Raw genomic sequence first — 14,797 nt, 5'->3', positions numbered from 1 at the left:
GCTGCTCCTCCACATCGAGAGGAGCCAGCTGAGGTGGCTCGGGCATCTGTTTCGGATGCCTTCCTAGGAAGGTGTTCCGGGCATGTCCCACCGGGAGGAGGCCCCGGGGAAGACCCAGGACACGCTGGAGGGAGTGTGTCTCTCGGCTGGCCTGGGAACGCCTCGGTATTCCCCTGGAGGAGCTGGAGGAAGTGTCTGGAGAGAGGGAGGTCTGGGCATCTTTGCTTAGACTGCTGCCCCTGCGACCCGGTTTCGGATAAGCGGAGGAAAATGGATGGATGGATAGTTTTGTGCCGTTCTTAAACGTCATTCTCGTGAGAATATCGCGCTGGTCCAGTAGGTGGCGACTCCATAGGCAGTAGAACGGTTTCTGCAAAATGTAAACGAAGAAGAGAACGAGCCAATCAGGTGGAGAGCTTGAACGACTTGCGTCGGCATGTTCAGAACTTTACACGTGTTGGATGAGGTACTGTACAATTTACTCTGTCGTTTGCTTTTTAAAGAGTTTTAGTAACATTCATAAATGATATGTATGTTTCTTGGCAAAATTATTACACGATATTTTCTTGAAGAAATAATGTTCAATGCCTTTGACGTGACTATTCCGCTAGCTAAACGTAAGCCGGTTTTTCAGAATGTAAAGCCAGACTCCACTAAAATATCTACCAGTTAAAGTTTGCTTTGGCTACTGGTAAAGTTAAACACTACATAGAAGATGAGCCGCCCCTTTTTGGACCATTTGGGGCAAGCGTCCAATACGGCCTATATGTTACTGCAATAAGCGAGTAGTTTTTGGGGACTTTATAGCTGGAGCGACTCTGTCACGGCCTTTTCTAATCAGTTGTTGACAAGCTTTTGTGGTGGGCTCTAGATAGAACGTTAGCTGAAAGTATGTTGGATTTACCAACATAGTGGTAATGATGAAAAAGCCAACAACAAGACTTCACGAGAAAAGGTTAATAATTAACCTGCTGGAAATTTGAACGGAGTTTGGTGGCTCTTGTCGCCCCTTAACGTCTAGCTCTGAATATAAGGGATTCAGCTCCAGCTCCTCCGATATTTCTCACTGCTTCTTTAAAATCAATGAATTTGATTCCTCGACTGTTATATTCTTTAAGATAAGAGGATATAATTTGAATTACACACTTACTATGGCGTGTTCGCCTCAAGAATTCCCTTCTGAATAATAGTCTTTACGTGTTGTTTGATTTCCTCAGAAATGACTGCAAGGCCAGTTTTTCTGGTTGGTGAAGGCAGACATGTCGAAAAGGAATAAAGCCTCCTCGTGGGGGCTTCTCAACTACCGCTATTTGTGCAAAAAAGTAATGATGCTTCGCGCTATGGAGAGTGCCAGAGCTAGGAAGAAACACCAGAAGATAATCATCTGCAACATGAAGAGGAAACAAACAGACGTGCACAATGAACCACTGGATAAACTGGTCAAAACAACACCAAGCATTGCATTGCAAGAAGGTCACAGCACTAACTCTGAAAACAAAAGCACTAATGCGTCTAAACCTGGACTCTCTGTGTTTGTACCTAAGACTTCTGAGCACCTCACAGACAGCTGGGAGGTGGATAGTGGTTTCTCCTCTGAGGCCAGTCCTCCAGCCAGTGGGCGAAGTTCCCCGTGCCTCACCTCATGCCCGACCACTGTGGTGGCATTGGACTGTGAGATGGTGGGCACTGGGCCTGGTGGGCGCTGCAGCGAGCTGGCCCGCTGCAGCATCCTGGACTATCATGGAAACGTCCTGTATGATAAATACGTCCGACCGTGTCAGCCTGTCACCGACTACAGGACACGCTGGAGTGGCATCCAGAGGCATCATCTGCACAATGCTATGCCCTTCATTCAGGCCAGGGAGGAGGTGAGGCCAGCTTTACCATAGTGCACAATGAATGAACCTGTCTAGGCACTGAGTATTGGCTTGGCTGATGGTGTAATATCATAATACAGACACAAAATAACTTTACATGATCAAATAACAGATTATAACAATATTCCATATACATAATGAATCTCTTTTACAAGTGTTTAGCATTGCTAACAGTTTGAAAAAAAAATGCAGAGGAGCAAACTATCTTAACTAGGAGGTTACTAAAGTTTTTGAAACATGATGTACTTTGGACTTCACAAAGGACTGAGGGCCATTGTGCTGCATGAATTCACCCTTAAACAGTATAGTCTCCTATTAGGTATTCACCCTTAAACAGTATAGTCTCCTAATTCATTTTAGGTTTTTATAAATGTTTGTTTAATAGTTTGTCTAATCTGAATCTAGTATCAAATTAGCTGTGGAATTAGCTTTACCTTGTGCCGACCGACCTCCCATTTTTATTTTAAATGGAAAGCCATGATCTGCACTAAAGATTTCTGGCCAACCTCACCCCGTCGAGGTCCGTGGAGAAGGGACATCTGTGTCTTGAGGGATAAAAACTCCAGTAGCACTTGCTGTGTAGAGAACTTTCTGTTAAAATAAACAATCTACAGGTTGAAGTACTGTCAGGACAGTCAGCAGCAACTAAACCTAGCCCAGCTGGCACTGCACAGTGTCATCAGTAATTACATTAAATTGTGATGTTTGTCTTCTTCTGTGCATGCATGGCTTCACTCCTGAAGATCCTCGGTATACTTGAGGGTAAAGTGGTTGTGGGTCACTCCATCTACAATGACTTTGAGGCACTGGATATTTCCCATCCGTGTCACATGGTCAGGGACACGAGTACAACGCGCCTCCTTGGCCGGTTGGCTGGTTTCGCCCGAGAGCGCTGCCCCTCCCTTAGACTCTTGGCCAGTAAGCTGCTGAACAGGAAGATACAGGTGAGACTTAATCACTGTCGTAGCCTCATCATATATCCTGTAAATATGAAACCTTCTTTCTGCTAGAAATGGGGAATAGTTTTGTAGACATCTCTCTTGGTAGATTTTCTTATCAGAATTATCCCACACATCACTAATGATGATAAAGGTTTTTCACTGAAAATGCTCAGCTGAAGGGCATCTATAAAATGTCTTTAAACCATTTCTATATCACAAACATGAGTGAAAATGCCATTAAAAACAGTCTTTTCTTATTTGCAGGTCGGAAGGAGGGGGCACTGTTCGGTGGAGGACGCTCAGGCTGCCCTCGACCTCTATAAGCTGGTGGAGGGTGAGTGGGAGCAGGAACTGCAGAACAAGCTGAGGGACGACGATGCTCCACATGTGCCCAGCTTTGCCTCCTCAATCCACTACATGCAGGACGAGTACTGGCCGGATGATGTCACAGCTGACAGCCAATGAGAGGGGAGTATTTATGACTCCTGTAGGGGGAATTTCACATGGATGTATTATGAGAGTTGGATACAGCGCCACCACTCAACAGAAAAATCCTCCTGGTGTTCAAAAAGCATTTTCTCCATAGACCACAGTGATAATCTAGACGTCTGTGAAACTGCTGACAGAACACGTTGAACTGCAATCCAGGCAGTTATCGTTCTTTGTATAATAAATTTTTAATCATGGAGGTTTTATATTTCTAAAACCTTTCCAGAGGCTTTTTTTTATAGCGTCTATGGGCCAAGCGCACAGGCTGGGGCAGTGGGAGATGCCCTACTATGCATGTGCAGTATGTCAGGCAAGTGATTTTCACTGGGAAGAATAGGCTCTCATAATACATCCATGGAAAAGTTCTGATTATGTGCTGAGTCCTTACCAACTTGATTATGTTTGGTGCTCAACGTTTATGGATACCTGATGTGCAGAGCTCCGCGTTCTCTAAAAGTTCCTTCTCTTACCTGAAACGTTAAATGTAACTGTTAGCACAGGAGACTGACATTAGGCCACATGCACAGCTGCACTGGAAAACAACTGTATCTTTCAGTTAAATGTTTTTCTCTTTAACATTAAAATTCTGAAGTGGCTGCTATGTTATACTAAAATGCGCTATAAGCGGCAGCTCTTAAGATGTATTTCACTGTCTACAAGGAAGAACATTTTAAACAAGTTCACTAGGGACAGCAAGTTTAAACTGGTGCAACTGCCTCCATGTGTATACCTGTGTACCTTGAGTGTTGAGTTGTAATGCTGGTATTTTATTACCTCTTGTATGTCTTAATAAAATTACATCATTACAAAATTGCTGCGGTTATATACTGTTTGTCTCTATAGTGAGAAAATATGTAATCGTATGTTTGTTTTTTTTTAATTTCCCAGCCCTCCCAGTTAAATCCCACTGACTAAATACTTGGATCCATGAGAGTCACTGAGATGAAATGATGCACAACAACTTTATGGTTGTTTTATTAGTGGAGGTCTAAGATGTGGTTATGATACATCACTCAAACTAAACATCCTGGTGGAGCTGTACATTTTGTTTTGATCCATGGCTCTGGAACTGTCTGTCATTGTGCCTCAGCTTCTTTGTTTCTCATTCAAACCCATGAACACACACGCTTCTGTGGTAATGCCTGAACTTGGGCCTAGAGCTCGGGCTATAGGGAGAGAACAGAGAGGAGCCTTGTTTACCCAATCCATCTAATTTTGTTCCCTAAATCATGTTATTGAGCAGATCAGGCCTGATTTATGAGATTACTGGCCGACTGCCTGCTCCTTCACTGTTGCATCAGGAGGAAAGCGTGTGGGGTACGTGAGCGCTGCCAGGGTCAGAGGGAGGAGAATGGACAACTCCTGACATCAGCAACACAAAAGAGCAACCTGCTGCTGTTGGAGCAAGATGTAGAGACACAAACCCCACAGCACGGCCGCTGAGTTGACTGGGATGTGTACTTTGTCATCATGTTCTCAGTGCTGTGATATAATGTGCCAAGAGAATTATGTTATTACTGGTGTATTTGAAATTAATAACTTCCAATTTGAAGAAAATTATCCATCCTGTCAGAAGGTTGCCTTCCAGAAAATATTGTTTCTGCTTGAGTTTTGAATGGCAGCATTAGAGCCAGACTGAACACCTTTCCATCCTCATGCCTCTAAACATGTGAAACACATATAAACCCAGGCTCTACCTCTCAGCTGAGTGAGTTCACATTGCAGCAGTTACAATGGTCACTTTTCACTCAACCCAAGTTTCCTTGGAATGCAGTCAAATCTCCCCCCTGAAACCAGCTCTTACCTAAAGTGTGAAGTCAACACTGCATCATCCACAGTGCGCCCCGACCATGCCATTCATCATGGGAGTGCCTCCCTCCCTCCTTTCCCCCTTCTTCATGCCCTGTGCCACTTTTATGCTGATTGAAAGTCACAAAGAAATCTGTTAGGTGTGATCTGGTGTGACGCCACTAAGCCCAGCGCTACAAATCACAGGCCCTGTTCATCCTGCTCCACACAGACCTCCGCGCCAGCAGCCTCGCATCTCCCTCAGGTAAGAGTCGGCCTCCGCTGCTGAGGTGCTGCTTTAGCCTCTTCTCTGCTTTGGACGTTTTGCAACTTTTCTACACAGATACAATACAACAGGTGGCATTTCAGGTGATGTCAGCCTGAACATTTCAGTATGTGGGAGACATTAATGTGAGCAGTGTGAAGAAATGGCAGTTTGTCTGCACACTGAACCTAAAGTTTGGATGATGAGGGTGTTTGTAGATATGTGACAGAGCAAATGTGTGTAAAATTAATCCACATTTGAACTATGCTGCAGCCAGATGTCATGTTGGACTGGAATATTTCACTCAATGTGATGTCTTTTAAATATGACCAGGGCTGCAACTTTATATTATTGATTTATCTGCCTATTGATCGGTAGTTTGGTCTAGTTTAGTATAATGAAAAATATCTTAAAGCCCATTGAAAATTGATGTTTTCAAAGGACTTGTTTTGTACAACCAACAGTCCAAAACTCAAGCCTATTCAATTTACTATCACTGTTGTTCAGTAACTATCACACTTTTTCTTTGTCGACTAATCTAAGAGAAAAGTGTGGGCTGCAAAACCCTGAAAAATGTTTTACCTACTTTATTCGAGATTTAAGGGAACATTAAGGTTCAAGTTGTATATGACAGATTTTTCATACATGCTGAATCTCTGGGCATTTATGCTTAAACAGAATGTATCTGTATGATACTAAAGAGTTAAAGCCCTCACAGTGAGTACGAGCCTGTTGGTTATGAAAACAAAACTTTGTAGACCTCAAATCTGATAATTCATCCTGGAATGGGCAAGTGCTAATTATAGCGCAATCAAAGTACCCGGTGATGGCAGAGAGGCTGGGATGGGGGGGCATTAGTGTGGAGGACTGTGTTTCTGTTGTTGTTTTACTGAAATTTATGTGAATCACATTCTCCCTTTCATTTTGTTCCAGAGACTCTGAAGCAGATTTAAAGAGCAGGAGACATGGCTGTGGTTGTAAGTACCTTCACTTTTGCTTGCTTAAAAGAGTTCTGGCCAGTTTTTACTCAGAGAGCTAATTATCTCCAAACTAAGCTTTAACAGTGGTGTTGGAGGAGGATGGGGCTGTGACTGAGTAATTACCCCCCCCTTCAGAAAATAGCATTCTCCAAGAAGAAACACCTGTAACGTGGACTCAGCTGCAGCTCAGCAAGACTAAAGCCTTTTGTTCTGGATGCTGCCAGCAGTTTCAGTAGCCTTAGCTGCTAATCTCTTATCCCCCCCTTCACATCTACTGCTGTGTATTTGCGGGCTTTACCAAACTCATGTGAGGGAGATTAACCAAACACACAATGAGCCCTGCTGTATGTTTTTGTGTGTTGCACTGATTATCTCCTTTTTTTTTTCCAGAGTGGAACTTATCGTATGGTGTCAGAGGAGGAGCAGGCTCTCAGGGCTAAGCTGGAACGTCTCACCATCAAGGACCACGGGCCAGTGTTTGGACCCTATGCCAGCCTGCCAGACCACACCAGGCAGAAGGTACCATGACGTGTTCTCACATGGGCAAACAAGCAAGGTGCACTAGATTCAGATGGATTAGGACATAAAATAGTTGAGGCCCTACACACGCCCACAATACACCAACACAGGCGTTTTGTCTCTCTTCCCATGTGGGTGTGCATAAACCTTGACCTTTATCACTATCATCAGTTCCTAAAGTTGCAGCTTAGCTTGGTACAACTTCAACTTGATCAGAGGTCTAATATTAATTTACATATGACATATTGAACTGCGTGTAAGTGTAGAATAAATATGTTGACAATACTATTTTATCATTTTATGTTAATATACAGTGACTAATGAAGACAGCAGGTCAGTGCCGGCTGAAAAACATTTGCTGTTCCAACCCAAAATGCAATACTTTTTCCTTACTATCATTACAATCTTTTGTTAAACACATTTCTCATGGAAACACTACAAACATGAGAAAAGAATAGTTTGTTAGCTTCATTATCTAGGACTCAAACACTAACTGGGAAGCCCAACCAGCCTGTTCCCATATGTTAGCTTTGAAGGCTAACACACTAGCTGGGTCAAAGTCTCCCACAACAAAAAATGGCAAGAATTTGATGGTGATGTACACTTCTTTTTATCCTCCCAATTTACATATTTGAGGGGTTCAAATATTAGGAACACCTCTGATTATAGGCTTTAGCTATCACCTTACTAATGAACCTATACTTGAATTTATACATTTCTGATTATTTCACTAAAAACTGAAACATGAGCTTCTTAAAGATGGATGTTATGGCACAGTTGTATTAATTGCATTCTTTACATCCTGTACATCCTATACAGATAACAGTGTGTCATTTAAAATAAACTATATCAAAAGCAAGTAAAATCTTAAAAATCTGAATTGGTATTATTTTCAAACAATGATAATATCAGTCACAGTGATAAATGTTTAATTTGCTTTATGACAGTGAGTAACTAAGCTGTCTAAATATAAAATGTGGGCTAGCTGTCCCTCTCCTACCCCTTCAGGCCAAGGATGAGCTCAATGAGATGGATGAGAAGCGGGCGTCTGCAGTGAAGGAGCTGCGAGGACTGATTAAGGAGAAAGCCGATACAGGTGACGACCTGGTCAAGGGGGTGCAGGACACCTTTGGGGAGAAACCAGACAGTTTGCTGGTCCGCTTCATCCGTGCCAGGAAGTTCGACGTGCCCAGAGCCTTCGAGCTAATGAAGGGTATGTCAGGAGGCAGACTTTTCCACCATTGTCCATAAAATGTATAATTATGTTGCCAGTTTTTAAAACTTCTAAAACGAGTATTATCTAAGGATGATAATGACTTTCTTTGTCAAAATCTGTCAGTCTATGGTGAATCAACCATATGACTGACAGCTGTAGAAACAAAGGGACAGACAGTATGTCATAGCTGTCTAATAACAGCTAATTTGAGAAGAAAAGAAAAGCTAACAGGTCTCACATGACACATGCTTCTGAAGACACATCAGTGTAAGTATTTTTGCACCAATAAAAATGCATCAGGATGAATTTTCTTTGCAAGTGATAATTTTCATGCCAAGTATTGATAATGATTTAGGGTTTCCAGACATTTGTTGTTGCCATCATTTTAGCAATAGATGAAAACAAGTGGATACTTGATACCAAAAACTGCCAACCTCCTACAGTCTGCTCTTGTCTCTGTCCAGGCTACGTGCGTTTCAGGAGAAATTATCCTGAGCTGTTTGAGAATCTGACCCCAGAGGCCGTACGCAGCACCATTGAGGCAGGCTACCCCGGCATCCTTCACAGCAGAGACAAATACGGCCGTGTGGTTTTCCTCTTCAACGTCGAGAACTGGGACTATGAGGAAATCACTTTTGATGAAGTAAGAAATGCCAGACTCACTCTTCATTCAAAATGGTACAAACTGATTTTTCTGTCATTTGCTGTGCCAATTTGATTTTGCCATAAATGTTTACCACATCACCCCAACCTCCAGATGTTAACAGAAAACAAGAAATGTGCTTAAGATTTCAAATTGACTTGACCAGTAAACATGGTGTGTATCTGTCAGATCCTGCGTGCCTATTGTGTGATCCTGGAGAAGCTGCTGGAGAGCGAGGAAACTCAGATCAACGGGTTCTGTATCATTGAGAACTTCAAGGGCTTCACTATGCAGCAGGCGTCAGGAATCAAACCCACTGAGCTCAAGAAGATGGTGGACATGTTGCAGGTGGGAAAACGCATTCATGCCCAGGACTAGTTGGTTACTACAATCAGATGACAGGGAGGGATACCTAGATATTATAGAAAACTTCCAAGTTTGCATTAGGCTTTAATAAGTTTTCATACCTCTATAGTTAAAGTTACCCTATGCATGGATAGAGATAAGTGGAACATATGATTTTGTTTTCTTATTATGACAGTGTTGCTCACAGACAATTGTAGATATTTAGATTGTGGAAAAGTGAAGAATGTCTTATCTTTTCTTGCCTAACACCCAGGTGATGCTTAGAAAGCATTTAACCACGGACCGCTTCAGAAGAGCAGCTTAGTGGTCATATGTTTTCTTCTGTGTAAAAATGTTTGTAGCTATGAATTGCAGCAGTAGAGCAGAAAAGAAATATCCATGGAAAGTTTAAATATTCTAGCTTTTAGCTTTGTTTTCTGCAGGACTCCACTGAAGGTTTTATTGAGAAGCCATTTTATGTTCTTCTTTCCCACCAGGATTCATTCCCTGCTCGTTTCAAAGCTGTGCACTTCATTCACCAGCCCTGGTACTTCACCACCACATACAATGTGGTCAAACCACTCATGAAGAGCAAGCTACTAGAGAGAGTGAGTTAGACACCAGAACGGCTGCTCCTGTATGTAGCCCCTTACAGTCTCTGAGGTGCAACGGTCGAAAGTGTTGTTTGGTTGTAGTGCAGCATTTTCATAATAAATATATAAAATGCATATATGATACTCAGGCATTGTAACTACAGTACGCTCACGTAGGGACCCGTAAAAATAAAGGTACACCGGTTAATATCATAATAACTAAGAGTTAATATTTTCATTTTGAAGGTGATACACAGATTCATTAGGATTGAAGTTTGTTTTGCTGTTTGATGACGTAATGTGTTTCCTTATGCTTCCTGTTGGTGGACCTTGCTACAACCCTGGCACTGCCTTTGCATATTTTCTGGTTAGCAACTATAATCTGTTGACTTAAATATATCCATACTACCCTAAAATGCAGCTTTAAAGTTGCCGTTATGCCGATTTTAAGCGACTGCTGTTTTAATGTATTCCCGTTTGGTTTCTGAGGATTATAGATAACCACTTAAATCAAATGACCATTTATTTCTGTAAGGTAGGTACTGTAGGTGTTGCAAACACCCACAGTCTCAAATGACTGCCACAGCTGTTGTCCTTTCTCTAGGTGTTCGTCCACGGAGACGAGCTGGAAAACTACTACAGGGAGTTTGACGCTGAAATCCTTCCCTCTGAGTTTGACGGAAAAGGTGCCAACTACGACGGCAAGGCCACAGCAGCCAAGCTGTTTGACTAAACACACTCCTTCAACCAGGCGAAGAACAAAGCCCATAAAATGTGGAGACTCAAATCCCGTCTAGCTGCGTGGTGTAGGGGAAAAAAGGTTATGACTGAAAGTCAAGAGAGTGTGAGAAATTCAAGTTTTCCATAGGTCCAGACAAAGCACAGACAGGAGCTACTTCCACTCATGAAATCGCTCATCCTCCTGTCATTAATATGACCATTAGTTATACAGTTCCTCCTTATAGTTCCTCAGTTTTAGCATCTATGGCCAAAGCCAGTTCGCTATCCATTGCAGTTTTAAACCATTATTTATAGACTTTTAAATGCATAAGTGTAGAATCTTTAGCAAATCATATCACATTTTTAAGAATGGTTTCCTGCTTTTCAAGCAACCACTGATTCATACCTGTATAGTGTCAAAATCAAACTTCAACCTGGCTTGAATAGGCCATTCATAATGACCATTTAGTGTTTTTGCACAGTTAGGCAGGACCTGCAGTGAAGTTTCCTATGTTGGTGCATTCAAAGACTGAAGACGTCAGAGTTCGCTGGCAAACAGCAATCCTCACAACTGCATTACTGTAACTTTGAACAAAAAATAAAGACGACCAAATGTGGATGACCTATCTTACACAGATTTCAATTCTTTGCAAGCAGTCTTTGCATGAATCTACAAATTAAAAAGGAAATCCTCTGTCAGGTTAAAATAAACAGGCATAATTTTTTTGTAAAAATATTTATTATCAGGCAAATTCAAATTTGACTCGTATATCAAAGATGTGTCAGAATAAATGACATTATGAATAGACTACAAATGTTACACCCATGTGCTGATACAGACTATAGTGCCATACAGTAAGTGTAAAAATAGTCAAGTGCAGGCAAAACGGTCCATACCTATAACATTCCAGACATAATGCACATATAGATGCAGTAACGGTGCCACTGCAGGCTGAAAAGGCAGATAGTGAAATAAAGTTGTATTAAATCTGATGATTGAATGGTGACTAATAAGGCGTGAGCTTGGGTGAGATTCACTGCATTTACACAGTGTCTGACATGATACTACTCACAGGAAACTGATTAATATCAAACCTGCACATTACAGGCACTTCTCAAACTGGTGATGAAAAAGACCCAGAACAAACCACAGCAAACAAACAGGATTCCTGCACATAAAAGTCACCTCAGATTTTCTGTGTCTAAGGTATTTATCAGTACATTTCTCCAGGAAATATATGGTGTCATGACACATAACAGAGCTAAGGCTTGTGCGCTAGTTTTCACGCTTTCTGTTTTAATATAAAACAATATTTCACTGCCTTTCTTCTTCCTTTCATTGCATTGATTATCATGACAAGCTTTACCCATTTGGTATGTAGCAACAAGCAGCTAAAAACAAACCCAAAACACCTTATGAAATTTATCAGTTGGTCCTTTTTTAAAGTAATCTCAGATAAGAAGCCCCGTTCTATTTGAGGACAGCAAAAACAGCAGAAGCTGAGCAAATGAGATAAAATGTACATGTGCGTCATTTGTTTGATAAGTGCATTTTCTCATTTTATACAGATACCGTTTGTGTCCCTTGTGCACTTCTTTTTCTGTTGTAATATTGTAAACACTTTTTGACCCAGCTCTGTCCTGAATAACTCTTTCATCCAGTGTATTTTCAGATGATCTCCTGCCCTGGATTGTATGTTTGTTAGAGGACATTTTCTGTGGCAACAATCCATCTACACAGTCGAATTTAGGGAATTAAACCACGTGACTCCACTGTGGCAGCAGGCGTTAGAGTATTAACTGCTGTGACCTGCTCTTTTTAAAGCACTGTGGAGTGTTCATGGAACCGGACAAGCTGACCTAGAAGGGTTTTTACAGGGCATCTTTCCATTCAACAGCACAGAAAGGACTGGCAAAAAAAGCATTATTAAATCAAAAATAATTTCTCTGTGTTTATATAAATCTTAAAGATCCTGGTGCCCTCATTCTTTTATTTTGGAGGTCAGCAGAAACAGTATAGCCTGATGGCCCAGTGGACACAAAGGAAATGCAAAGAAAAGCCTGAGCGTGTTTGTCAAAATGAGCATAATGAGTTATTTAACATAATACAGTAAGGCTGCAATAACAGCAAAGTTCTCTTAGTGGAAACAGGGGTATAACAAAACTATCAAAACATAACTGTTGTGGGATTCATTGTTAAGGTTTTGCACTTTAAGATGAATTTTCAGTTTTCTCTGAGCTTCTGAATGCTCACCCATTTTTTTGGCACATTTAATTGTGTATTAACACTAAATTGTGTGTACGCTGAATTAGAGAAGCTTATGTATTTACTAGTCAGTAAAAATATGAGTATCTGTGAAGGTTTCCAATAGTAATTCATGTATGATAAAGCCAGTGGCTGAAGTACAGCGTCCTGCCGGCTACATCATGCTGCTGTCCAGCTCAAAATGCAACAAAAACCAGCAGAGGACAAACAACTGTTCCTATTCAGGTGAGTGGGAAGAAAAGCGGAAGGAACATGGGGTCATATTACACTTACTGCTATTATTATCTCTGCAAGCATTCATTTCCATTTAGGTTTACTCACTTCCACTCAGCCTGCTCTCATGATTTCCTACATGTCCCACAATTACTGTCTGAACTGAGAGGCCATCAGTAATGAAGTAGAGCTGATACAAAAGCCTGAGTATGTGTCTGTGTGTTGTCCTCATTTTGGCCTACTTGTCTCCAGACATGTACTTTATGTACAGTATGTGCTACCCATTGAGTGGCACCCTTGTGTTCTGCTGGCAGGAGCTGATGTCAAGGTGGCCGCTGTCCTGACAGGCTGGGCGGTTCTTTGCCCAGTGGCAGATGGCGTCGGAGTACTCGACTATGACCTTGTCCATCCAGGTGAGAGGCTGAGGGAACAGCACAGCTCCCTCGAAGAAGCCCAGGTGGCCTCCATGTTGGGTCAGGGCAAATATCACATTGGGCTTCTTCTCTGGAGAGGATGACAGATATTCAGAGGTAAGATGGTCAACTAAAGATGTTAACGCCTAGCTCAGTGCCAGCCCAGTCCTCCTCCCAAACATCTCTCTCAAAGTAGAAGGACAGTACCTGTCCTGAATGTCATGAACCAGTCATCAGAGCTAAACTAGACATTATTTATATATGTATAATGTTTTAGTTCACCAGCTAAATTCAACACTCTCCCCTCCATCTTGACAATGTTTCTAAAGCGCTGTACATTTGACGGATTCCAGAACCCACAATTTAATTATCATTTATAACTGATGGTGACTGACATTTGTTATTACCAGAACATAAAGGGGGAACACTGATGCAACAGAATGGGAACTTCTTAAAAATGCAAAAAAAGACAGGTTTCGCATGCATATCAACAGCTCATCAAACTCTACTAATAGTTTAATAAACGGTATACCATAATAAAATCAGTTATATATGTTAATAAGCAGTTTATAAATGGATTTTGGTCTTGATGTCTTGCAACCCTTTAATAAATGGTCAATAAGTGGAGAGGTTGCACTAATAAATTAAAAAGCTAAAAACATAAGCACAGTGTTGCTGTTGCTGGAGAAGGAATTTCCACATCCTTGCACCGCAAATGCCTTCTGGCTGATCTATAAAGCATCAGAAAATGATTTATACCATTAATAAATCTATTAATTACAGCTTTATAACCCTTTATAAATGGTGCCATGTCAGAGAGTGGTACCAAATCATTAACAACACTGGAGATAATTATGATTTTTTTTTTTGTTTGAGAAAAACTCTTAAAATAATCTTATTGGACAAGTCAATACACAGGAAGCTTGGCCCTTGTACAAATAATTATAATTAGATGATGATGAGCAACAAAGAAAACACTGAAATCCTACTCTAGGTATCCATGTTTCCTTGACACAGAGGCCGAGTTTACTGTTTCACTTGTCAAGTTGCAAACCCAGGGCCAGTGGATGTGACCAAGACAAGGGAGCAGGTGCGCACACACACATACACACACTGCTCTATATATACAATCCAACAGCACAGGCAGATCATATGGCCCTGAAAAATTTAACATGACTGTCTGGGCTGGGCTGTGCTGAGCAGATAGCTCCAACAAGACTGTATCACTTAAGACTGGCTCCAAAGTCCTGTGGGTTCATTAGCCCTACACTAGTAGGAGTGTGTACATAGTGAGGGCAGCGTGTTACTGCTGTACTCACCCCTCATAGTGAGGGCAGCGTGTTACTGCTGTAGTCACCCCTCTCTAGGAAACTACACACAATAAACAAAACAAGTTCTGAGCAACACATTGCTTAATTCTCCAAATGATGGTGCACAATTAGGCACTAATCATCACTTAACAGTTTGTCTACTTCTAACAAAATACCAACAAAGGCCAATGATTATTTAATCTTGGCACCACCAACCTG

The 14,797-nt window shown here is 41.5% G+C and overlaps 3 protein-coding genes across 5 annotated transcripts in view; 2 read left to right on the top strand and 1 right to left on the bottom strand.

Moving 5' to 3' along the window:
- The first annotated feature begins 371 nt into the window (after positions 1 to 371).
- isg20 (interferon stimulated exonuclease gene) lies at positions 372 to 4,111 on the top strand. 3 transcript variants are annotated; one of them, XM_020621180.1, is made up of 4 exons: positions 372 to 466; positions 1,218 to 1,868; positions 2,621 to 2,821; positions 3,083 to 4,111. In XM_020621180.1, the coding sequence occupies exons 2-4, from the start codon at positions 1,260 to 1,262 to the stop codon at positions 3,281 to 3,283; spliced, it is 1,011 nt and encodes a 336-aa protein (XP_020476836.1). In that variant the 5' UTR covers positions 372 to 466; positions 1,218 to 1,259; the 3' UTR covers positions 3,284 to 4,111. The 3 variants fall into 3 exon arrangements, with proteins under 3 accessions (XP_020476836.1, XP_020476843.1, XP_020476850.1); XM_020621187.1 differs by lacking the exon at positions 372 to 466 and adding an exon at positions 502 to 617; XM_020621194.1 differs by lacking the exon at positions 372 to 466 and adding an exon at positions 846 to 955.
- A 2,185-nt stretch (positions 4,112 to 6,296) lies between these two features.
- Positions 6,297 to 10,981, top strand: rlbp1b (retinaldehyde binding protein 1b). The gene is made up of 7 exons (XM_020625214.1): positions 6,297 to 6,337; positions 6,731 to 6,859; positions 7,868 to 8,072; positions 8,540 to 8,718; positions 8,908 to 9,066; positions 9,561 to 9,671; positions 10,261 to 10,981. Exons 1-7 carry the CDS (start codon positions 6,326 to 6,328, stop codon positions 10,387 to 10,389), a joined length of 924 nt encoding a protein of 307 aa, XP_020480870.1. The 5' UTR covers positions 6,297 to 6,325; the 3' UTR covers positions 10,390 to 10,981.
- A 2,151-nt stretch (positions 10,982 to 13,132) lies between these two features.
- The window catches only part of abhd2b (abhydrolase domain containing 2, acylglycerol lipase b), a 6,762-nt gene continuing 5,097 nt past the window's right edge, over positions 13,133 to 14,797 (bottom strand). The window contains exon 8 of the mRNA XM_020622577.1: positions 13,133 to 13,357. Within this exon, the coding sequence (XP_020478233.1) occupies positions 13,133 to 13,357 (225 nt within the window). The remainder of the gene's footprint in view (positions 13,358 to 14,797) is intronic.

This window comes from Monopterus albus, unplaced genomic scaffold (genome assembly GCF_001952655.1).
Source record: "Monopterus albus unplaced genomic scaffold, M_albus_1.0 scaffold7.1, whole genome shotgun sequence".
NCBI lineage: Eukaryota > Metazoa > Chordata > Actinopteri > Synbranchiformes > Synbranchidae > Monopterus > Monopterus albus.
The sequence above is the reverse complement of the archived record's forward strand: the minus strand, read 5'-3'. Positions and strand labels throughout refer to the sequence as shown.

Excerpts from the sequence above, each read along its gene's own strand:
- isg20 (XM_020621180.1), top strand. The coding sequence starts at position 1,260 with ATGTCGAAAAGGAATAAAGCCTCCTCGTGGGGGCTTCTCAACTACCGC. Across the intron at positions 1,869-2,620 it reads TCATTCAGGCCAGGGAGGAG|ATCCTCGGTATACTTGAGGG; the intron begins GTGAGGCCAGCT and ends TCACTCCTGAAG. Across the intron at positions 2,822-3,082 it reads TGCTGAACAGGAAGATACAG|GTCGGAAGGAGGGGGCACTG; the intron begins GTGAGACTTAAT and ends TCTTATTTGCAG.
- rlbp1b (XM_020625214.1), top strand. Across the intron at positions 9,067-9,560 it reads AGATGGTGGACATGTTGCAG|GATTCATTCCCTGCTCGTTT; the intron begins GTGGGAAAACGC and ends CTTTCCCACCAG. Across the intron at positions 9,672-10,260 it reads AGAGCAAGCTACTAGAGAGA|GTGTTCGTCCACGGAGACGA; the intron begins GTGAGTTAGACA and ends TCCTTTCTCTAG.